This window comes from Python bivittatus, unplaced genomic scaffold, assembly GCF_059951505.1.
Source record: "Python bivittatus isolate LINGU-HERP-01145 unplaced genomic scaffold, Pbiv_v1 ctg000050_np1212, whole genome shotgun sequence".
NCBI lineage: Eukaryota > Metazoa > Chordata > Lepidosauria > Squamata > Pythonidae > Python > Python bivittatus.
This window is the reverse complement of record NW_028277033.1, coordinates 9152044-9175543: the sequence shown is the minus strand read 5'-3', so window position 1 is coordinate 9175543 and position 23500 is coordinate 9152044. Positions and strand designations below refer to the sequence as shown.

At 40.7% G+C, this 23500-nt stretch overlaps 1 protein-coding gene across 2 annotated transcripts in view; it reads right to left on the bottom strand.

The window, feature by feature from the left end:
• Window positions 1-1513: 1513 nt before the first annotated feature.
• Window positions 1514-23500, bottom strand: part of WAPL (WAPL cohesin release factor) — a 39861-nt gene continuing 17874 nt past the window's right edge. For both annotated transcript variants that reach the window (XM_088129707.1, XM_088129698.1), the window contains 14 exons: window positions 21392-21541; window positions 21107-21243; window positions 16955-17066; window positions 15234-15458; window positions 13253-13364; window positions 12958-13055; window positions 12184-12260; window positions 11063-11238; window positions 10269-10384; window positions 9596-9757; window positions 6928-7135; window positions 6018-6106; window positions 4713-4808; window positions 1514-3942 (listed from right to left, as the gene is read on the bottom strand). In XM_088129707.1, coding sequence (XP_087985833.1) covers window positions 3877-3942; window positions 4713-4808; window positions 6018-6106; window positions 6928-7135; window positions 9596-9757; window positions 10269-10384; window positions 11063-11238; window positions 12184-12260; window positions 12958-13055; window positions 13253-13364; window positions 15234-15458; window positions 16955-17066; window positions 21107-21243; window positions 21392-21541 — 1824 coding nt within the window. In that variant the 3' untranslated portion in view covers window positions 1514-3876. The remainder of the gene's footprint in view (window positions 3943-4712; window positions 4809-6017; window positions 6107-6927; window positions 7136-9595; window positions 9758-10268; window positions 10385-11062; window positions 11239-12183; window positions 12261-12957; window positions 13056-13252; window positions 13365-15233; window positions 15459-16954; window positions 17067-21106; window positions 21244-21391; window positions 21542-23500) is intronic.

Below are 23500 nucleotides of genomic sequence, written 5' to 3'. Positions count from 1 at the left end.
GGGTCTTTACTATGCAACAAAAGGGGCGGGGGGGATAGTCCCAGTCATAATTCTCCAATTAATGAACTGAAATTCACAAGCAATTCGTAGCACCCTTTTGTTACCTCAATTATGCATTAATGTAGTTAAAGGACACTAGGATACCATTGCTAAGAGCTTGCTACCTAGTCAACTCTATCAGCCACTACATCATGGGTAAGTAACATGAGCCTAAACAAATGTCCAACTCTCTGCATGCGCCAATAGGCAACTTCACATTAGCATTGCAAAAGTCTCATATATGAGAAAATTGTGTGTGAGGCAAACAGAGATAATAGCAAAGTTCCTCCAGGTGGAAACTGCTGACCAACTGAAAAGCCAAAGATACCTGACCTTGACCTCAAGGTCTGTCAGCCCTACCCAGTAATGCCCGTGGAGGGGAGTGATCAGAGCCATACTCCGACCATCTCTGCCCACCAAGCTGATGCAGGCAAGGCAGTTCTCCATCCATCAGAGTAGGGCCATGAAGATCCCACATTAGATTACCCTTTGCTCAGCAGTACTGGTTCTCCTATTGCTCAAAATTGTTTATTAAAAAGCCTACCACAGCGTCACACTCTATTCTCACTCTCTGGGAACATGGGGGTTATTTAAGGGATGGAATGGGGCTGGAAAAAAAGTAACCCAAGGTAGTCGTTGTGAAAGAAAGACAAGTTTGTGATCCTTTGCATTCAAAACATGAACTATTTCTTTCACCAGTGGCCATATAATCTAAATATAACAATAGCCGAAGCATATATGCTGCAAATGTTAGCGGGGAATAGCATTTAGTGTCTTTGGTTATAAGAACAGACCAAGACAAATACATTTTGGATTAGCAGGTAATCTAAGTGGTAAATAACGTGTGACCAAAGCAACATTTACTACTTCACTAGCATTCAGAGCTTCCGATGCATCTTCCATTACCTGCTGGGACTGAGAAGCAGAAACCTGCAACTTGAGCACCATGGCAAAAGTTTTTTTCGCTGAAGGAGGTGGGCATGTCCAACAGAGGGGGGGGCAGGATAGCGTTTTTCAAACACCCGAGAGGATGCTCCACAGACAGCAGCTCTCCTTCCAGAATGGAGGGCACAAAAGGATGATCTTGAATTACAGGAGGGCAGGTTCCAGGTGAATCTTAGGAAAAACGTCCTAGCAGTAAGCGCAATTTGATACTGGAAGGGATGATCCAGAGAGGTGGCAGGGCCCCCTTCCTTGGATGATGGTTTTGACAGCCACCAGTCAAGGAGATCGTAACTTGGGGGATCAATTCCACCACCCAATTCTATTTTAACTTTATAAACTGGAAAGGGATTGAATCCCCATGGAGCCTAATTTAACTTCTGGAGTTTAGCATACCAAGAGGGAAAAATCACCATATTTTCCATATGAAAACTAGAATAACTTCAAGATGGAAGCCATTACTACTTGCTCTTTCAGGTTTAAATGTGGTAGATAAGAGTCTCCAATATCAAGAAACTATGCTCATTACATGTCTGTTATGTATTGAAAGTAGCAATTTTTATTCGAGTTAAAATTATTTACAAAAACCAAAAGACATACTTCATGAAACTGGTACAAACTATTATTCCTGCCGTTGGCTTTTGCTCCAAAGATCACAGCTGAGAAATACTGTATAAAATAAAAATAGGATTGGATTCAGAAAAGTACTCTACTGTTCTAGTTTCCAATTGCGCTTATTTACACATATATTTACAGTGGAAAAAAAGTTATTTTAAAACTTTAATTTTGAAGGTTGGCCTCAAGTACCCATTGAAATGCAGAGTTTGATGAGGGTTTAACAAGAAAATACACCGCAGCTCTGCAGGGGGCGTTTCCCCTGACCCTTGCAAAAACATCCCCCAAACCATCTGCATATTTCAGTGCTTGTTAATTAAAAACTGTCAACACAAGAGTTTAATCAATTCCCATTCAGTTCATTACCAGTGTAACAGAGAAGGGTGGTTCCTGCTTTCCCCATAATTGCATCTATTTTAATCATCCTTCGCCATGGCACATACATGAAAAGCCTAACTTAAAGCTACATGAAATCAAACTCAAACTGGAAGCCGTTTGCTCTACATCGTTAAAACTAAAATGCCAAAAATATATCCAGAAAATCCTGCATCTCAAAAATAATTTACAAGTTCAGCTTTATTAAGTTGTTCTCCCTTGTCCTTCAACCAAGGGCAAACACAGCCTCTGCTGCCTTTTCTAAGTTACACTGGTACATTATGGGGGGGTTCTGGTTTTTTTTAAGGTGGTGAGAACAAATTAAAAAAAAAAAAGAGGATAAGCTTTTGTTTCTAATCACTTACTTCCATACTGAATTTCCAACAATCTGCATTATCAAAAATAGGAAGACATAGAAGGCAGCCACTGTGTGTAAAAAAATGTACAGCTTGCACTGATACAAAAGCACGTTTGTAACTTTATACATGGAGATAACAAGATCTAAAAAGCAGGTTAGATTTTCTGTTATTTCTCCCTTCCCTCAGTATACATAGAACTAATATTTTTTATGGCTTCAAGTTTTACAAATTCAAAGTAATATGATGCAACTACCTACACAGGTAATGTGAAAAGTATCCTTGACACAAATGTCCCAAGAAACTTTGTGAATATTCAAGACCAGCTTAATAAAAATCATGAGCAATTCTGTCAGTCAGAACAATGAGTGCAAGAGAGTCCCTAATGTTCAAAACACAACAAAATGAAACAGAAGTATTTTGCAGGGATTTTTGTTCCACAAAAGTCTCAACACAATCCTTTGCTGTGAACTAGACTCTACACTGAACAAAATTTTTGCTATATTCAGCTATTTAAGGCTTTGTATTGTATGCATTTACCTGCTCAATACTCAAGAAGAAATAGAAAGATTACGTTAACTGGAAATATCCGTCCCCATTGGTGATTTAGCTCCACGTTTCTTTGAAACAAACTGACAGCATTTAAAAGTTTTTGCTTATTCCGAAGTGTAAACTACCCTGGAATTGAACATGGTTTCACACTAACCTTTTAGCAGGGCATATTTTACTGCATTTTTAAAAAAATATAGATATAGACACCGACTGGGAGGGGATTTCTTTTTTCCTGCGTGCCTCTCTTAGAGCTGTGACGTGTTACGGTCAATCGGTTTACAGTACGTAGGCCACAACAATTTTAAAAACTGAGAAGTAGTTTCCAACAACCCAATTTTCAATCAAAACAGTATAAAAAATAAACTATCCAAGCCTCAGCCTCTTTGGATTCCAACACATTTTAAATATAGACAGTAGTTAAGATCACAAAAAGTATTTAATTTTTTTTTTTCTATTCTTATCGTTTTGGAATAATCTCTTTCAAAAGCAAGAGCAAATTAAACTCAAATCAGAGCTATGCTGCTGCCCAGAGCATTTTTATTAGATCTTTCTCGATACCTCAGTAGCTCAAGCTGCCTTTGCCCCCGGCTGGCATGAAAAGAACAGTGTGGCTCAACAGGAAACAGCAATTGCGTTGCCAGCAGCACGTTCTCCCCTCTGAACGTGGTCGCAAACAAAGCCGGGAAAAGAAAGAGGGAGGATGAACCCTGCCAAACGTATGGAAATGCTGCACTGAGTCACTACCAACACCATGCGTTCTCCGCTGGCTTTCCACAGATGTTTTCCCTCTCATTTTTGATAGTTGCAGATTGAAGTGGTAACGGTCTTTCAGGAAATGCCAAGTATGGTTGAGAGACCAGGTAGCCTTAAAAACCCAAACACAAAATGAGACTGGTGAACGCTCTTGACGCATCCTCGAGGACTTCTGCCACAGCTTCTCGCTTGGTCTGAAAGAAAGAGCTCCAGCATTCAAGTGCCTGCGGCCCAGTGTGCGTCACTAGCAGTGTTCCAAGTATTCAATCACTCGAGAGATAGATTTCTGGCCCGTGGTTCCAACTGCGCACTGGGTGAGCGAGGAAATAAAAACAGGAAAATGTTATCACATATTTAAGATACATTCTTCCTTCTGGGGGACGCTGGACCGTTCCGTTTTTCTGCGGGACTGCACTGATCTGGCCACAGCCTGGTACTTTTCTGGCAGTAATGCTTTTTGCCCCTTACTTCCAGAAAAGCACTGGAATGACAAGGTAGGTGCCGTAGGGAAGAAGAAAACAATGTTCCAGAGTTCTCCAGAACATCCTATTCCCAGACCAGTAGGGGTTGCACATCCTTGCTTACGTTACTACCGCAAAACAAATTTGGACCAAGTTCAATTAGTCCGACAGTTCACATTTTCAAGAAAAAAAAAATACCAGTGGTTTAATAGACTTTGCTGTTCATCTAAAATCTGCCACAACAATCCAGTTTTTGCTTAGGAGAAGCTGTTTTTAGAAAGTGGGGTGAAGCTAACCGCTTCTCAGAGAAAAAGGCAAGTCTGGCTAAAGGATTTTCACAGACAGGAAACCAGGAGTTCTGCCCTGCTTGGCCGTCTCTCTGAAGCGGCACTGGGGAATCAAATCCTAGCATTCACAGCCATTCCGCCACAGACAGACAGAATACTCAGACGTCTGCCGGTGCCCAACTCCCAAAGCCGACGTCTGACACACGGTTTGTTTGGTGAACCTCTAGCATAGACCTGCCCACTCCTATGCTGCAAAAAAAAAAAAAATTCTGAACAAGCCTACTGAAGCTAGTCAGGGAATAAATAATTACAATCCCTCATGATCTACTTACAGTAAGGTTCATGAAACTAAGAAACTTTTTGAGCATTTCTGTCATGATTGAGAAGTCCCCTTCAGGTAAGTATGTCCTTACAGTAGTCACATTGATCTAAGAAAATAAATTTTGAATTAGAGCATTTCCAAACTTGCAGGGAAAATATTTTGCAAAACATGACACTCCACTTACACCTCTCTCCCAACACAGGACCAATGTCCAAATATTAATTGCACATCTTTAGTTATCTTGACACCATCATGCTTCCCAGCCACTAGCAGCTATTTTTTTTCCCTTTCATATTCAGAACGTCTAAGTCACCAATCTTAGCATTTCATAAAGGTTGGAAAGTCATCTCTCCCCTTTCCACATCAATTGTTTCAATGGGCAGGGATACCGCTTAAGAAAATAAATAAATCAAGGATGTGTAAGAGAGCTATGAAGCCCCTTCCAAAACCTTTACAATTTAAAAGTTTTCTCTGGCTACCCATGATTAAGCACTGTTCCAGTTTAGACTGCAAGACCTCCTCAGAGAAAAGCACCCTTTCAACAAGAGCGTCTATTCTGTAAGGAAAAGAACCAGGACGCAACTTCAAGTATTTTATACCCTCCTTTGTTTGGGCTGTGATTCCCAGCCCGGCAGCAGCCACTGCGAAGGACGTCGACCAAGACTTGGGTGGGCAACTGTAGTCCCCAGCCCTCAACAGCAACTCCATCCATTTGGAAGCACGCTGGGCAATCTGGAGTGGGGAACAGTAGTGCTGCTTTGCTAGGCGTGCCCGCCGAACTTCATTCCCTTAAGACTTTTTAACTCTGGAATTCCTCTGCTCAAACATTTAGCCCTGCTCACCAGGTGATGGTGACATTAACAGGCCTCCTCGCAGCTGCAGGGAGGACAAATCCATTTTCAAAAGTGCAGCTCGGGCACTGAACAAGTACCCGCCCTTGAATTAAGCAAGGCTGATCTTGGATTGAACAGGCTCGCGTTGGAAATTATCTTGGGGAGCTTCCAACAGTCAGAGCAAACAATACTGAGCACAAGGCAGCCTCGAGGGTGTTTTACAAACACTTCAGAATTGCTATTAGAGCACAGCCTACCAAACATGGCTTTGAGTATTAACTCGTTTGAGACCGTTGTATTTCTATAGCAGGAAAAGGAAAAAACAGCATTTGAGAAAACCACACTTCTGGGATCTTTTCTCTACCTTAAGAATACCAGCACGGTTTCAAACTGTACATAACCCCCTTCACTGCTTCAAGCAAGTCTAATCTTTCCAGCACTACAGATCCATCTAACAGTTATGCAGTGATGGATTTCCTTACTGGACTCTCCTGGCAGAGGCAGCCCAACAGCAGTGCTGTGTAAGAGGCCACAATGCAGTCTTCCATGTGCTTCCCAGCATGTTGAAGGGCTGTAAATAAACAAGAAAGGTTTATACAAATACACTCACTTTGCACGCCACGCAACTTTCCTGGCTATTCACACCCTGGGGCAAGACTGAGCAATCCCAAGCGGTAACAAAGCAGCAGCTTCCACCCAAACAACTAGGGTCTGTGACATGGAACTCACTGGCTGGATTCCAGATTTCCTGATCCAAAGGGCAACCATTAATCCATTATTTCCCCAATAAATACATTATGAGATTCAACAGATCTGTCTGGCGCTCAAGAAAACCAGGCCAATAACATTAGTTGGGGTGGGTGTGAAAGGAAATCAGAGAAAAGTAGCTTAAAAGTAGGGAGATATTGCAGAAAAGTGAAAAAAGAGCATTTAAAAAAACCAAAAAATTGGTATGAAGATGCAAGAGAAGGAAAAGAGATTTTAAAAGAAACCAGGACACTGGATACCAACAGGCCAGTTTAAGCTTCCTTTTATCAAACAAGACACAACGTCACTGCAGGAGGAGAGCCCTGTCAGTCTATGGGAGCAAAAATTCCAAAGGGGTCTGGTAGCCCCTTTTCTGACTAACGAAATTAGCGCTACTGACTCTTAATTAGCCAGAAAAGGGGCCACCAGGCTCCTTGTGACATCGCGTCAGAAAGCGGTTTTTCATTTCATGAAAGAGGAAACAGGAAAGAGACCGCAAAGGACGTACCTGACCCCTTCAGCGAGAGGTTTACAAAACAAGAAAACATACAGGGCCTTCAAGAACTGCACACCATCCTTGCTTCTTTAGACGCCTGTTGTTTGCTGCCCTCCCCCGGCTCTCGCCCAGCTGCCACCATCACCCACCTTTATTCAGATCAAGCTCTTCCTCGTCTTCTTCCTTCTTATCCTTCTCCTCCGCGTTTTCTGGCTTTTCTGTGGAGACCCACTGGATCTCCCCACTCGTCTCCTGCCACTCGCCACTCTGGTCGTGCTGCGTGGTGGGAGCCTCCTTAATCAGCTCGTCGGTCTGGCTCTCTGCCAGCTGAGCGGCTCGCTCTCGCTCAAGGAACAACTGAGAGGCAAAAGCCGACCGGGTGAGTCAGAAAGCTGAGCACGCTGCGGTAACCAACCGGCGCTGCCCGGTGTCTCAGCTGCCCTTTTCTTTGCATTTCCCCTTTTACTCAATATTTCATAACACGCTGTAATCCATGTATTGTGTTAACAGATTTCGGACTCAGCATGACGATCATTTCAGTCCTAATGCAGAAAGTTTATGCAAAACAACTCTCAAATGCAGTTGAAACTCAGCCTCCAACAGCTGGCAATCAATTCAGAAATCTTTTCCTTGCAGGTTACACTGTGGTAAGCCAGGCGCTATTGGGTTGCACCCCAGTGGTGCAAAATGCTCCATGCGCCAGGCTCAAGCCAAAACATGAGATTTCAGGGGTGTTCTGCTTCACATACAAATGAAACAGAACAAAGGGTTGGGGGGCAGAATCCTGACAGCTGGGAGGCAGCAGGGAATGGAGGGAAAGTGTTGGGAAGTTCATCGGGCAGGCGGGCTGGTGAGGGCAGCGGAGACTGGCGTCCTAAGGAACGGGCAGAGGCCAATACTTTGGTGCAGGCAGGCCTGTGGAGCACGGTGAATTCAGAGCTGCTGAGAGGAGGGCTGGGGTTAGGGAAGGGCCTTGAGCTACTCATCCTATCCAGATCTGTCCCATCTGAAAGTCAGCACAACCGAAGCACTCCCGGTTTCCATTGCTGATTCCAGGCTGATTTGAAAAGGTTCAGCAGACTCTTTTCAACTCAGCCCGGAATCAGAGGTTTTGCGTACTTGCTTTTGTGACGGTGTTGAGGAAGAGGGTGTGAAGGAGGGATGACTCTCCTGACACAGCCTTTCCTGTTTGGAAGGTTGTCACAAGCTGAAGAAAAGGGCATTAAAAGGGTCACTCCCAGGCTAGCTACTTCACCGGAATGGTGGCTGAGGGAATAGCTTTAAGGCTTTCCAGCAGTAACCAGGGCTGCAGTATCCCATTATTATTAGAAATAATACTTCTGAGAAAAGCTGCCAAGGAGAGGTGACAAGAGGTTCAGTTTTGATTTCTACCCCAATAATCCTCCTACTTTCTGCAGCCAGGAAAAAGCATTCCCCCAGCACTGGGGGAGGGGGCAGGTTCAATCAGCCCCCGGGCAGCCGTAGCTCACAACCCAACCTAGAGGATATGAAAGAAACTCTTTTGACCACAGAGCAACTGTTTTCGAGTACTGCCTATATTTTTACATGGAAAACAGCAATTTGAGGGGATAATAATTTTAGGCAAGGGGTTAAATCCTGAATTATGGCTTGGTGTGGACCCCTACTTCCTGTCTAGCTTCTTTAACTTCTCAAAAAGCTGCGCATCATCACAGACCCCACAGGACATGCCATTATCAGCCCTTTTCTGTCATCATAGGGGCAGCCATAGAAATTATTTAAATAAAACAAATTGCCATGTTCTGCTGAGAACGCACTTTCGCTTCACTAGCAAGTCTATAATTGAGGTAACATGCAAGCAAAGCAGGTTCTACGTGTTCTTCACCTGCAGGCTTGTGTGCTTGGATTAGCTCACAGGCTCACGGCCTCTTGCCACCGCTGTTTTGTTCAGATCAGCAGAAGAGAGAGAAGCAGCCCAGGATCCCAAACCGGTGGGTGCAACCAGGACTCACTCTTCTCAGGAGGCCAAGAGTGGAGGCTGCTCTCTCTCCCAGGTCCCGATCATCCCAGCTCTGATTTCTGGGCAGGGAGGCACAATGCACCACCCTGCAGCTTTCCACCATTTTTTATTTTTTAAGAACACTTATGGGGCCCACAGTGAGTCCTACAGCATGCTTGTCAATAAAGGTAATGTTAGAAGCTGACATTTTACCTTGGAGTAGGCTACCTTCTGATTTATCACTATTTTTTTCTAATGAAAAGAACCTTAACCTGTGGGCCGGAGATGGGAATGTGCCCACAGACCTAGCAAAATCCACAAGCAAGTACTCTTGGTGGCTGAATGTCAATCTTGAGTAGGATGTGCATTCATTCATTCATTCATTCATTCATTCATTCATTCATTCATTCATTCAATTTGCTTGCTTGCTATAGCTTGCATCACACTCAGTCTGAAATGGCTCTGGGCATCTCACACCAAGCAACAGAAAACATTCAACTAGAACCAGGACAATCCAACCAATATCTCTAATGTCACCACCCAATGGGGGTTGGTCAATCATTCCTGTCCCCAAATGCTTTACTGCTTTCCCATATAGCTGAGCATGACTCAAGATCTTCTGTTTAGCCCCAGAAAACACCTGCAGATGGACTTCAGGCACCAGGGATGTTCAGGACCTCACTGCGCTAATTCCAGGCAAGGGAGATACAGAAAGTTAAGAAGGGATGGTAAAGTAGAAGAATTAACACTGTTTCCCTCCTTTTCGACTGGCAGTTTTCAGTAATCTGCCTTAATTACTGCCACACTGCACATATTTTGGATGCAAAAGATTAATTCACCTGTACTAAAGCCTGAACAGCTGCTATTTGTCCAGATGTGCTTAAGCTGTCATCAGCTTCTCCCAAGCAGAAGGAATCAAAGGAACATGATGTTTCCATATTCACAAGGCAATGTCTGTTTCTTGCACTGTATTCAACCAGATTGATCAAAAGACCCAAACCCTTAAGATTAAAAAAGGGGGGGGGGGAAGAATTACAAAATGCTGTTATTCTTAACTTAGCCATTGACTGTTCAAATGAATCACACACTTGTAAGGACTTTTCTGACAAGTAATTGTACACCTCGGTAATCTTGCCTATTAAATTTACATTACCCCCTCAATCTCAATAGTCCATAACATAATCACACTACACGTGGCTACCTCAAATCTAGTGAGGAAGCCAATAACTGAAATTGGTCCTTCTGCTTTGCAAATGATTAGGTCCCAAGCCACTGAGTGGTTTGAAAGTTAAACCAGAACCTTTTACTGCACTGAGGAAAAAAGCCGCCAAAGACTATGAAAATCTTTCAATGCAGGATGTGACCAGACTGGCATCTTTTGAACCAGCAGAATGTTCAAAATGGTTGCCTTCAGGGTCTATCATGCAATGCAACCATAGAAACACTGACTGACTGACTGATTGATTGACTGATTGTCTGAATGCACTTAGGTGAAGAATATTTTTTTCTTACCAGAACCCGAATATCAAATCTCTGTTCTTGAGGTAGGAACTTTGGAACCTGAAGCACACAATTCAGAGCTGTGCCAATAAGGCCGTCTTGCTCCCCGGTCTTGGTGCTCCCCCACTCTGTGAACATTAAAAGCGGGGAGAAACCGACTGGATATTTTAAAATCAGAAACGTTGCTAAGGTGTTATCTGAGTCTCTCTTTTCATTTAAATGTCACTCGTTGCCCATTTTGTCCCTATAGATGAAGACTTTGCTCTCACAAAACATCAGCTCTCTTTCTGAGCTGCTCCTTCAGCCCACTATGAAAAGACTGCAACTAGATTTTTGACAAAAAAGTGCTACAGCTGAGAAATGGGCAAAGCTGAATGTAAGACACTGATAGTTCAAGGAGGATTAAAAGTACATTCACAGCTAAGTAACAGGTCTCAATTGATGGACACCTCACATTCAACTGAGACATTCATCTAATTTCTTTTCTTCTTCTGGTGCCTGAATGGCATTTGACCTGTAAATCCCCAAAGATACTGCTTTCATAGGTTACTTTCCACCATTTCACTTAGAAGGCTCCATACGAGCATACCTACAAAGCATTCTGTAATCAAAGCATCTTTAGTATTTGCCATACAAAGGATGATTCTTAGTGACTAAGCTTACAGCCTTCTTTTGTTGATTTCCTTACTGGACATACAATTACCACTCAAGCAATGATATAAGAACGTTTTCTCTAGACAGAACCACCTGTCTGAACCACCAGCTGCCTCTTTCTGTGCGTCCTTACACAAATGAGAGTTACTTACCATTGTCATTTGTCAAATTGAGTAAGACACCAATGATGGCTCTCATACAGTCTTCTACTGCCTTACCCACATGGTTTGTTACATTCTGGTGAGGCAGTGGCTTACTGTCTGGAAGACAGATGGTGTCTTCTGCTCGGTTGTATCTCTGGATTAGCTCCTCACAATGCTGTAATGCTCTGAAAGTTTAAAAAGTCAAAAACACACAACGCATATCACCTCTGTTATCACATTCCTTAAAGAAATGTTTCTACCAACAAGTTCTGACTGGAAAACTGAATGTCATCTATCACGTTGCCTTAATATAGTGAGGCACAGCTATACTTTATCTAAGATTGCTATACAAACTTAGAGCCCACATTATCAGCAAAGCTTCCAACACCATCTCCGAAAGGGTCACCATATATAACTGTAATGGGACTATGATCTAGAGAACTAGCAGCAAGACAGATGTAAGAGAAATCTAGAATCTCAGCTCCTTCATACACACAGCGCTTGGTCCAGACCCAGCACAGTATGGGGAATCACTTAACAGGTCTTGCAGATTAAGCTTTTCTCTCTAACCACAGAGTCTAGGAATCTGGATCAATGTATATGAATTAGCCTAAACAACTATGATGCAAACAGAATAAACAAAGATAAACATAAATGGGAGAAAGGTGTACAGTATTCCCAACAAATTCTTCTCATCAGAATTTGTAAATTATATTTAAGCATTACTGAATTCATAAGACAAAGGAGGCGGTTTCTGTTTTTTATTTCTACTTGATGGCTCTTATCACATCATACACACCACTTTCCAACACACACAAGTAAAGTTTGAGATTCATTTACTGAAAAAAGTATTATCCAAATATTAAAAATGTTAGTGTAAGGCCAACCTGCTTACCCCAAACATTTTTAGAACAGCAAAATATTTACAGTCAATAGATATAGATATAATATCAAGCATATCATCAAAAACCCATCTCACTTTTCATTTTTTTCTGCAAACCCAGAAAAAAGCTAGCACAGGAAAGTTTCAAGGCATTAAAACTTTCAAGCTTTAAATATGCACTGAGCCATGTTGATGGGTTTTTTAAATAGGTATTATACTATTAGAATAAATATGCTTTAGAACTTACTTAGCTGAAGAGACTATTAGCTGTGAATCTTTATATGCTATTAAATAGCTTTGATTCTCTGGATTGTGAACTGTTACCTAAAAGAAAAGAAAAGACACAGTCAAAAGACTATAACTCCTTTAGTCTTATTTCAATGGTGCTTGCATTTCAGCATAATTTAGCAGCCTAACTTCCACCAGCCTTATAAACAGATAGTGACCAGGCTCTAACACAGTATTTGCATCACATGATAAGGAATTATCAAAATTAATCACTTTTCTATGTTCTGGAAATTCTAAAACAGCGGCATGGCAGCATCATGGGGGGGAGAGGGAAACACGGGGTCTATCTCTTGGGGCCACAGAGGTCCTTTAAGTCAAAGAGTGAGGATCTGGCTTAGACTGTCTCTGGGACGCCCTGCGCAAGCTAACTGTGTCTGCACCTGCACAGGGATCACAAAACAGGACCGCATTCCAGAAGCAATTTACAAAACAGAAGTGACCCAGAACCAATTCAAGCCGCGATCACTCTGGTCAACATTACTTATTATTTACTATTTTTCGGCAGACCCGCTCAAACACTTTCCGTTCTCTCAAGAAAGCCACGAAACTGGAAACCAAACCTCTGCCAAACAGACAACTTCAGAAAGCAGAGCTGAATGTGTTTCCTCAAGCTGCAGCTAAGCAAAAAGGAGAATACAAGCCAATAACAAGGCATCCTGTATAAGCTGGAGGAAGACCCACTTTCTCTCAGTTCTGGTTCAACATCCATTTTCTTTAGATATTTCATACTTACGCTTTCTAAAACCCGTAAACATCTTTCTGCTCCCCAGAGTGAAGCAACCAATTTCTCTTCATTTTCATCGCTGCTTAAATGATCCACACATTCTTTAACTAAGAGACAAATGAGAACTATGATTACTAAGCTGGTAAGACATTTTTTAAGGATTTCTACTTTCCCAAAAGAGCATAAGGAGATTAACAGTAATTAGTGCAATGAGCTATCAATTTTATATATTGATATATTATATTCATTATATTCCAGCAATAAAACTTATGCACTTGAGTACCTTTTAGGGCAAAATTAATACCTTTATCTACAATATGATCAAGACCACCAAGAAGTCGCAGCTCTTCTTTAAACCAGTCTCCTGCCCGCTTCGAAGTGAGAGAGAGCAGCGTCTCCATTGCCAAATGACCAGTCTAGAAAACACACAAAATTCGTTTGTGAATCACAGGGAAGTTCCGTTACTTCTGAAACTTGGAGATCAACCGTATGCATCGTAGGTTTAGAGTTCAAGTCATACAGCCAAGAGAATGCTTCTCTACCCTGTGTTTTCTACATAACAGTTATAATTTAGAAAAACAAATAACGCTGCATATCATCCTGGCTTATTTTCTTCCAGTTCTTCACAAACATTAAAAACTGCAAATCTAAATCTCTTATTAGGTCTTACATTTCCTAAACTAGCATATATCATAATTTCTGTTAGCTCCCCAGACTGTGCCAATATCACTGTACTTCAGAACACAGATTTAAAGGGACAGAATTGCACCAAAGGGGTATTTTTATTGCAACTTCTCCCATCAAATGGACATGATGACATCACTTGGAAAAAGTATGGCACAAGCACTGTGTGGCACTTGTTAGTGAAATTTGCATTCTACCAAGAAATGCCCTGAGATTCTACTATTACTTCTTAGATTGATTGATTGATTGATTGATTGATATCCATCCATCCATCCATCCATCCATCCATCCATCCATCCATCCATCCAATTTGTATGGCCACTCCTCTCACAAAAAAGTGACTCTGGGCGGTATACAACCCTTACTTAAAAAACCAGTAAATATATATAAACTTTCACTTTTAAAAAACTATAAAAAAAGCACACGAGCAAGAGAGAATGATGTTAGCTGCAGAAAGGCAGCCATCACAAGATCTCCCTGGCTCCCTGGGACCCCCAGGCCTGAAGGCACAGCCAGGGTTTGAGTGACCTGCAGAACCTCACTTCCAGAGGGAGAAGATTCCATAAGGTGGGCATCTTATGTACAAAAGATTAGTGGGGGATGGTTGTCTTTCTGTAGATATTAATCCCTTTATCTGAACATACTAAGAGAAAGTGAAATCTGAACATAAATACAGTGGAACCTCGGGTTACAAACACTTCTGTTAACGAACTTTTCAGGTTACGACCAGCTCCGGCCACAAAATTTTGCCTCGGTTTGCGAACTCCGCCTCTGGGTACGAACAGGATACGCGGCCATTTTCCTTCCCGTGACACGGTCCGCAGCCATTTTTCCACCCCTGACACGTGGTCTGCAGCCATTTTCCACCCCTGACACGTGGTCCGCGGCCATTTTTCCACCCGACACGTGGCCTGCGGCCATTTTTCCGCCCCTGACACGTGGTCTGCGGCCATTTTTCCGCCCCTGACACGTGGTCCGCGGCCATTTTTCCGCCCCTGACACGTGGTCCGCGGCCATTTTTCTGCCCGACATGTGGTCTGCGGCCATTTTTCCGCCTGACACGTGGTCCGCGGCCATTTTTCCGCCCCTGACACGTGGTCGTAGGGAGGGGAACTCTCCCTCCAAGCAATAGCCGCCTCCCTGTCCTCCACGCCAGAACGGATTAACGGTAATTACACTGAACCTTATGGGGAAATTTGCTTCGGGTTGCGACCAATTCGGGCTGCGACCAGAGTCACGGAACGAATTAAGTTCGTAACCCGAGGTACCACTGTATAGCTCAAAAGGCACGATCCTCTCACAAAACAGCCATTAACAAGTTTGCAGAAACCCAAATTCAAGGAAAAAGAATATTCTAATATTCAATATTCTAATAAGGAATATTGCAACAGTCCAAACAAGGACTATGTGTGCTAGGAAGCATGAGGAACCCTACAGGGAGGAGCTAAGAAGATAGAAAGAAGAAATCTCAGAAAACAGCAGCCCTTCTCAACTGCAACAAGGAAGAACTACATGAAACACTTGAAACATGCATTTCAAGATATGTTCCCCCCATACGCTATTTTCACCTTGTTAAAGCAGATAAAAATCACAGTGCTCACCGTTATATTTTCCAGATCGAGGTGTTTATTATGAACAGTTTCACAGAGTCTTCTGATTTTTTCCTTTATTTTGTTCATGTCTTTTTCATTAAACAACTTGGATGAAGAATCCTGCTCAAGTTCCAGAAGTCGAATCATTAAATCTAAGCTGGCTCTATCTAGATCCATGTTTAAGCGATCTCTGCTCAAGATATACATTAAAGCTGCTGTACAAAGCGATAAGTTCTTCAGCAAAAAAAGAACAGAACAGGAAAAAGGAGTAGACATTTGAGTAACAGAAACTGAAATAAGGTTTCACATTTGCATTTTAGAAGAGCCAGGTATGGTTAGAAATGTTTACAATTCACTATAGTGAATTCACAACTCAAAATGAAGGCTAGTTTTACCAACTAGGGAATTTTACTATTAAATTGTTCTATTTAAAATACATTTTACTTAAAATACAGTTCTATTTCCCTTAAAATAGTAACTTCTCCTTACGTTCAGCAAGAACAGCAGAGGTGATTTGGACTCTGTCGCACACATTCGTGCATATAAGTGTATGTGTGTGTGTGTGTGTGCCTGTGTCTGTTTTATGTACACAGACATACAAATTAAAAGTCGATAGTCTGTATTTGCCTTTGGCCCAAACTTGTATAGCAAAAGATTGTGAAATAACTGCAACATTACAAAAAGGAAAAGAAGAACAAAAACCTACACCACAGATACTTTTATGCTCAGTTTAATGTTATAACATTACATTGGAAGCATGGAGCATATTCTAAAAGTGACTTCTTTTCTTCCCTTTCAAAAATTCAAATCAAGCTGTTCAACAGTGGCATGCCAAACATTTCTAATTTGAATGCTCTTGCATTCAAAACACCTTGTTTCGACAAATTGGAGATTTCAGTCACCTGGACATTTGAAACCCTTCCAATATGATTAAAATGCCCTGCTTCCCATGCAAAACAGCTGTTTTGTCCTCAGAACAACTGTTCTGGACTTGAGACCAGGCATTCAGAATTCCAAGTAGCTCGAATCCTTTGCACTACTTTACTGCCAGCAGGCCGATTCTCTCAACAGAGAAACCGCTATGATATAAACAGTTTCAGAACAGTCACTATAGAATTTAGAGGCACAAACCTTCCAACGATGCTGATCTTGGTAACATACAATGACAAAGCCTAGCATTTCCTCGTGGAGAAAATATTTTGCTTTCCTGATTTACTAAAAAAGTTGTTCCCCTGAGATTCGAATGGTCCCCACCCTATGGTATTTCGAAGGGCCCTGAAGGTGTCGCTCTTCACTCAGGCCCTTAGTGAGAGTGACAGACACCCCCTTTCTTCTTTTTCTTTATTCCTATCCAGGCTTGTTTTCTCTGCCATCTTTGTTTCTTTCGCTGTGCTGTTTTTGTGTGGTGTGTGTGTGTGTGTGTGTTGCTTCTTGGCTTTTACATGCTTTTAACAATTTGTAAATCACCCAGAGTCACTGTGAGTTGGGCAGTATATAAATTCAATAAATTATTATTAAATCATGCACTGTTAAACACAGGAAACCCCACAAGCAGTATCTTCATAATTATTTTAAGAGTGATGACATCAGCAGCAGAAATGAGTAGAAAGCAAAACAAAACTATATATTTAGCTTATAGTTCATAATGTGTGCAAAAACATTTTCCTTAGAACTATAGTCAACTTAAAACATAGCTTTAAACTAACATTGATGCCACAAGGCAGATATACCTGGTGATGCTGTGAGTCATCCAGTGTTTTAAAGACCATTGCAACCATTCCATGTGCTCTCAAATGCATTCGGAAACTGGGCATGGCGCACTTGGTCGCCAGACTGATAACACTAAAAACAAGGCAATAAAAAAACAAGTCTGGTAAACCAAAGTCCACCAAATAGATAGATAGATAGATAGATAGATAGATAGATAGATAGATAGATAGATAGATAGATAGATAGATAGAGACCGACCGACCGACCGACCCTCACAGCCCAAACAGAACACAGGACACTAGGTAACCAAAGACGAATACAGCACAGAAAACAGCAGGAAGTCTTTACGCTAAACAGCTTCTAACTCAAAGAATAAGATGAGGATCATACGGCAACGTTTCTCTGATTTGGTCAAAGGAAATTAGGGTACTGTGGTAGTGGGACACTAGCACAAAATGCTTTTGTGGTACAAATAACTTGGTAGGGACAAAGATATTTGCTTCCCATACAGTGCAGAAGACTGGAGGACTACAGCAAAGTCAGCAGCAGTGACAGTGATGACCCCACATTTTCTAGCATGCACATGGTAAAAGCAGAAGGCCCGGTTTCTCTGCTATCATACAACCTTTGAAGGCACTCTGCTCTACTGAAACAAGGGCGACAGTCCAGTTCTACATCCTCTGCCCGTTTAAATTTTCCAAGGGGTACGAGTTCAGGCTCCTCACAGTTCTCTAGGTTACACTTAACTGAGACAGATGGAAGGAAGACTTCAAAGAATGATAAATCTATTGCAGAGGTTGGCCACTTCCTCAATATTGTGCTATCTCATGCAGTGCCATAAGTGACCTTTTTTTTAAAGTATGAAACATTATCAGATTTGGGTGATCTGGTCTATCTCAGGAGAGAACATGGACATTTCAAAGATTTGGCTGTGTTGTGATTTTAACTATGTTTATTTGTTATTCTTTTAAAAGCAGAATTTCTGAGTTCATACCGAGTACTGTGGGCATCAACATTGTTAAATCCTGGCCTAATAGATCAATACAGTAACATTTTCATTCTTACAGACAAATTTGAGGGAAGAGGCAGCTTGCCCCAAAGGAAGGAAGCTGAATGTCTGAAATTAGGTACCTGATATAATCTTCATTTCTTTAAATTTACATAATTTGCATGATTGATGTCTACATCATTTGCATAAATTTACACCAAAATGTCATAAATTAATTAATAAGTAAATACCAACACATAAATTAATAAAAATAAATTAAATACATTTGATTAAAATTTTGTCATCAGCATCCAAAAACCTGTGGAATGGTGGTCTATAAAACTGAAGTTTTACTATGTATGGACGAAATAAAGCAAGATCTAATGAGAATTGATCAAAGTGAAAAGCAGACAGTTGCCAAACCAGAGAGAGCCATTTATTCAAAAGAGGAAGAAAGCAGTAATACATGTGTTGATCCATCAGAAAACAAATCCAAAATATACATATCTTTATTAGAGCCTACAAGATTTTGAGTCCTCTAGGACCTTTCATCAGACACAATGGTATGAAAATCACAGATAGGGAGGAAGCCTTCCTTATGAAGGGTTCTGGAGAACTTGAAACCTTGCGCATGCAGTTGTGACATTTTGGTCCTAATAAATATACTAACTTAATCAAATGAGACCACTCTGTAATTCACTCTTCTTTGTTTCTCTGTTATCATGGCTACCAACCTCTCAATATTTCTGGAGGGGAAACAGGACACTATCAAGATACAGTGATGGTTATCCCTGTTTATATCTAAAAACAGATTTATTCAAGTTCAGTACCATGTCGAATTGTATAGCATTCTGTGCTTTTAAAAAAAATTCAGTAAAATTAGCTACATTACAAAATGAGATTAAAATTACTCAGAATTGATGGAGACATTTAAGGGAGGTAAGATGACTGAACAAATACACTAATCTTTTATGAAACACAAGATGTTTCTTCTCCATCTTATATTTCATACAGATGTGTTTTTTGACAGAAAAGCTATCAGAAACAAGTACGGCTCTAGCTTTCAAGCAAGAAAAATGAAGTTGTTTCATTTTCAAGAACTGCTTGCTTTCTTCTGTTAAACATCAGAAAGAAGAGCATTCTTCATTCATAACTTTGATTCTCCTGCTAGCTAGATTTCATCTTTGGAATAAGAAAATAAATGCCCCAAATACTGTTAAAACAGTGTTCAAAATCCCTGAGTATTATAAGAGGCTAATGTGCATATTGCTTAGTCTTTGGATTTTCTGAGTTGATTTCAAAATATCTTGGGTTCAACGTTCTAATGCTATTTAAAATGTTTTATCACTAAAATATACATTGCAAGAAAAGGAAACATATACTTTTTGTTCTACAATTTACCTATAAATCATGAAAGGTAGCCAACTGTACTGGAGTGGTACAAAAAAGAAAGCTCTTTGTGGCACTTCTGCAAGGAAGGCGCCATCAATTATTTCTTCTCCCAGTAATTTGGATTATACTATCCTTGGGAATTAACACAATCCTTGGGAATTAGCACTGCACAAGATGCAGTGAAATGCATCTTAGGAAGCAGTCTGAGGAGAACTGTAAATCTTACTGCACAACTCCACACTTATCACACAATCCTACAGCCAGGACTAGCTATATACCTTCAACTCCCCTCTTCTAGCAGGTGGTAAGTGAGCCGGGAATGAGATAAGAGACACAAATGGGTAGTTACGCTCTTGAATCATATAGCCCAGTGTTTTCCAGGTATGTTGGGACTCCAACTTGCTAATACCAAATTCTGGGAACTGCAATTCCAACATACCTGGACAGGGCCAGACTAGGGAACACTGGGATAGGCCATCCAAGCTCCAGCCGGGCTAGCTTATAGAACTTTGGAAGCAGTTAGTCTCCTATTCTCAGGCTAACTCTTCCATCCTCAGCATCAGCTCCTACCCTCCATCAATTTCCCTTCGTTTTCTGTCCCCTGACGTGGAGTGGAGCTGAGGGGCTCAGAAACAGACATCAGCAAGATCACAAAGGCCTCCCAAGGCAGCTGTGTGCTCAATTAGCTAATCAGATCAGGGGCTGTAAAGCAGCAGGAAAATCCTGACAATCGCATGTAGCATAATTTCATGTCCATTATGACTAGTTAAGAGCAGTACAAGGAAAATAGAAGACATTTCTGGGAACAATCATTACTGCTTCTCTAATGAAAGGAAGAATGTCAGCTTCAGGGAAGCAAGTTCCTTACACACACAAACTGGACTCACCTATCATGCTAAGCCATGGCTTGTGTTAACCATGGTTGATTTAACAAGCCCTAGTGTCTAGCTTCGCCCATCAAACTAAGCCAAAGCCACATCAACTACATTAAGGTTCACCAAGATGTGTCCTCTGAGCCACATCAGAGCACTAGTGTCACACATACAGCTTACTCCCTGAAAGAACTGAAGCATGGGACATTTTTAGAGGCATCACTTCATGCCAGGTCCCTCATAAAACTTCACACTGTGAGGATGAATAAGAATACAGTGGAATTAGGTAGCTCTGGAGGTTGAAAAGCAGAGAGGAACCTGAATATAAAGAACAGCCTTTCTCTCTGCTCCAGCATCCACTGCTGTTGGAAATCATGTTTCTTTTGGTGACTGCAATGGAGATGAGTGACAATCTACTGTATATAAAATTGTTACCAACTATTAGCCCAGTTAGGGAGAGCCTATGGCTTGGGAGGAAAAGACGACACGTTGGCTCCTTCCCTGACATTTACAAGATCATGACTCATAACTCTGGAGGTCCCCCCAGAGTGGCACATTCAAACTAGCAGGGACAGCAAGCCACACTAGACAGTAGGAACATTAGGCACAAGGAAAGTGCTGCTATAGGAAGTAGGTCAAAAAGGTGGCAGGTCCATTGCCTTTCCTGGTCTACATGCAAAGTGGTGGCTTGATTCTGCCTGACATTAGAGTCAGCTATGCCTCTTAACTAAAACAAGTTTAATGTAACACCAGTAAGACTTTTGCACAACTGCACCAATATAAAACTTCTCAGGGTCTCATAGCTGCCAGTTTCAATTAACAAGCAGCTGTCTTCCTGTCCTCACCTCCTGGTGCCACCATACCACGATGCGACAATCTACAGAGGTAAGAAAGAAAATATCCAAAAAGAAGTATCTTACCTAAGGCAACGGGTGTTTAGGGGCTGATTGCTCTTCAGTCCACTTAATAAATACTCAATATCATCTGTGAACTCTTGATTTTCTCCAAATTCTACTACATCATTGAAGTGTTTCACGTGTTGTACAACTGTATATAACTGGGAAACAAGCAAACATGTGATCAGAGGTTAAACAGCTCAGTTCACTCATTTTTAATAGAGATTCCTCAACTCTGACTGAATATACCGATATTTACCTTAAAAAAAGTATATTATGGAAAAATCAAATGTTGGTTGTTCCACTTACTTCTTTGTCTTCTTTCCTACATTTCAAGGCAGTTACTATCTCTTGATAGGGCTGAGTTGGTAGAGTCACAGTTTTTATTACTTTGGGAGGTGGTGCTGGAGCTTTGAATACTCCATCATCTTTAGGAATTGCCTCTTTTGAAGACCTTGCCTATTAATTAAACGCACAGGAGATGTTTAAGAACAAGATAGGAAACCCTTTCCACAAGACTTTGGGAGATATAATTTCAACCCTTCAAAGATGTCCAACACAAATAGATTACATAAACAAGATAATGTTATGCTTTTAAACTGTTCATTCTGAAAGATCCTAGTGAGTAACTGAAAGAAATATAACTTTCTTCCCACCCAAAGTAATGGAGTCACATTTACATCTCACATTTACAATCCTATAAATCTCAGCTCAGAAGAAAGTCTTTATGCTTTCAATATATTTACTCCAAACTGTCTAAGAAAACTGCAATGCTGATCTTTCACAAAGAAATCACACTCTTTTAGCACTTTTCTTATTTAAAGAAACATTTTTGGCCAAGTTCCATTAAATTGTGGGGTAAAATTAATGTTATTAAAATGAATATTGCTTCACAGTTTATTTATGTTTTAAGAGCTACTCCAGTGTTAATCCTGAATAGATATTTTCTTCAGATAGACAAATTATTGAAGAAATTTATATAGGAAAACAGGCCACCAAGGATTTCATTGGTTGAGATTTCTATTTTGAGGATGTTGGTTTTAATTTTCCCAGATTTTCAAAAATATTACTGGGTTTATATTCTATTGGCCATATTTATGTGGAATGAAAAGTTAATAGATTACCAACCATTCTGGGCCTCACTGGAAGGTTTTTATTTATCTCTACTAAGGTCTTAGAAAATATTTGGGTCAATATATAATAAAAAGGGTGATTCATTTCTGTGACTGGGACCAGCTAGATACGTTTGAGTTCTTTTGGGTTGTAGATTGGATTTTGATGTTGTGGCTCATGAATATTTAACACTACGGAAGAATTATTTAAAAATTGGCAGCAAAACATTCTATTGGAAACTATGGGAGAAATCAGGAATAGTTACTTTAAATCAATTACTTGGATGGATGGGTGTTGAGCAGTATTTTATCTTGCACATGGGGGGGTTGTACACTAGTTTGCTTCACACAATTACTATTTTCGAGTCTGTGACTGGCAGAAATTGGTCAGGGGAAAAACCTATTAAGAAAACCTCAAAAAGGAGACACACTTGAAATACATGTTATAACTGGTAGGAGTATTAAAGAGTTTAGCTATTCTCTTTATTCTAAGAGATCAAGAAATTTGATTTAAAAAAACTGAAAACACTTCTACATTTTCTGTGGGGAAGGGGTACCCTTTTTTAAGGGTAACAAATGCTAATCTTTGGCAAGGGCAGAGGTCTGTTCCATTGTTTCCTATAGGAATTTGTTTTCAAAAAAAAAAACTTCTTTTTTAAAAAGAGTGCCCTTGCCCACATTTTCTGCAATTTAGGTAGCAGGTAGCATTCAACATTGATCCCCACCCACCTATTCTTTTGGTGTTGGGAACAGCAGCTAATCTTTTCCTGCTGTTCTGTTGGCCAGAATACTCAAAACATTCAGAGTTTTGTTCCAATGGAACCCAGCCAACTCAGAACATTTTGTGTGGGTTTGTTTTATTCCAGACTTGAAACAAAACACATTTTCTGTTTTGTGTGCCCTCCTATCTGACCTTTAAAAGCTTTCCCTCATAACGGCTGGAATATTTATAAAACTTGACCTGGCAGTAGGACAGACAGAAAGGAAAGTTCTGATGAGTTGCATATTTAATTCTCTTCCCTCTTGTTTTTTTTTATGGCCAAACAATACTTGAAATTATTTTTAAAGTAATAAACACTTCATGTGAAGCACAATGTCACTTACATTAAATCATATAACAAATGCAGATACAAAGATGTATCAATGAAAAACATTCATTTTTCAACTATATAGCAAGGTACAAAACAGGAGAAGCTAAGAAGCAAATGTCAACTGACAATACTTTGTGCAAACTTGAAAAATCACCCCCAAAAATTAACTTAAGGTATTATGGTTTCTAATTAAATTCAAGGCAGTTATACCTTTC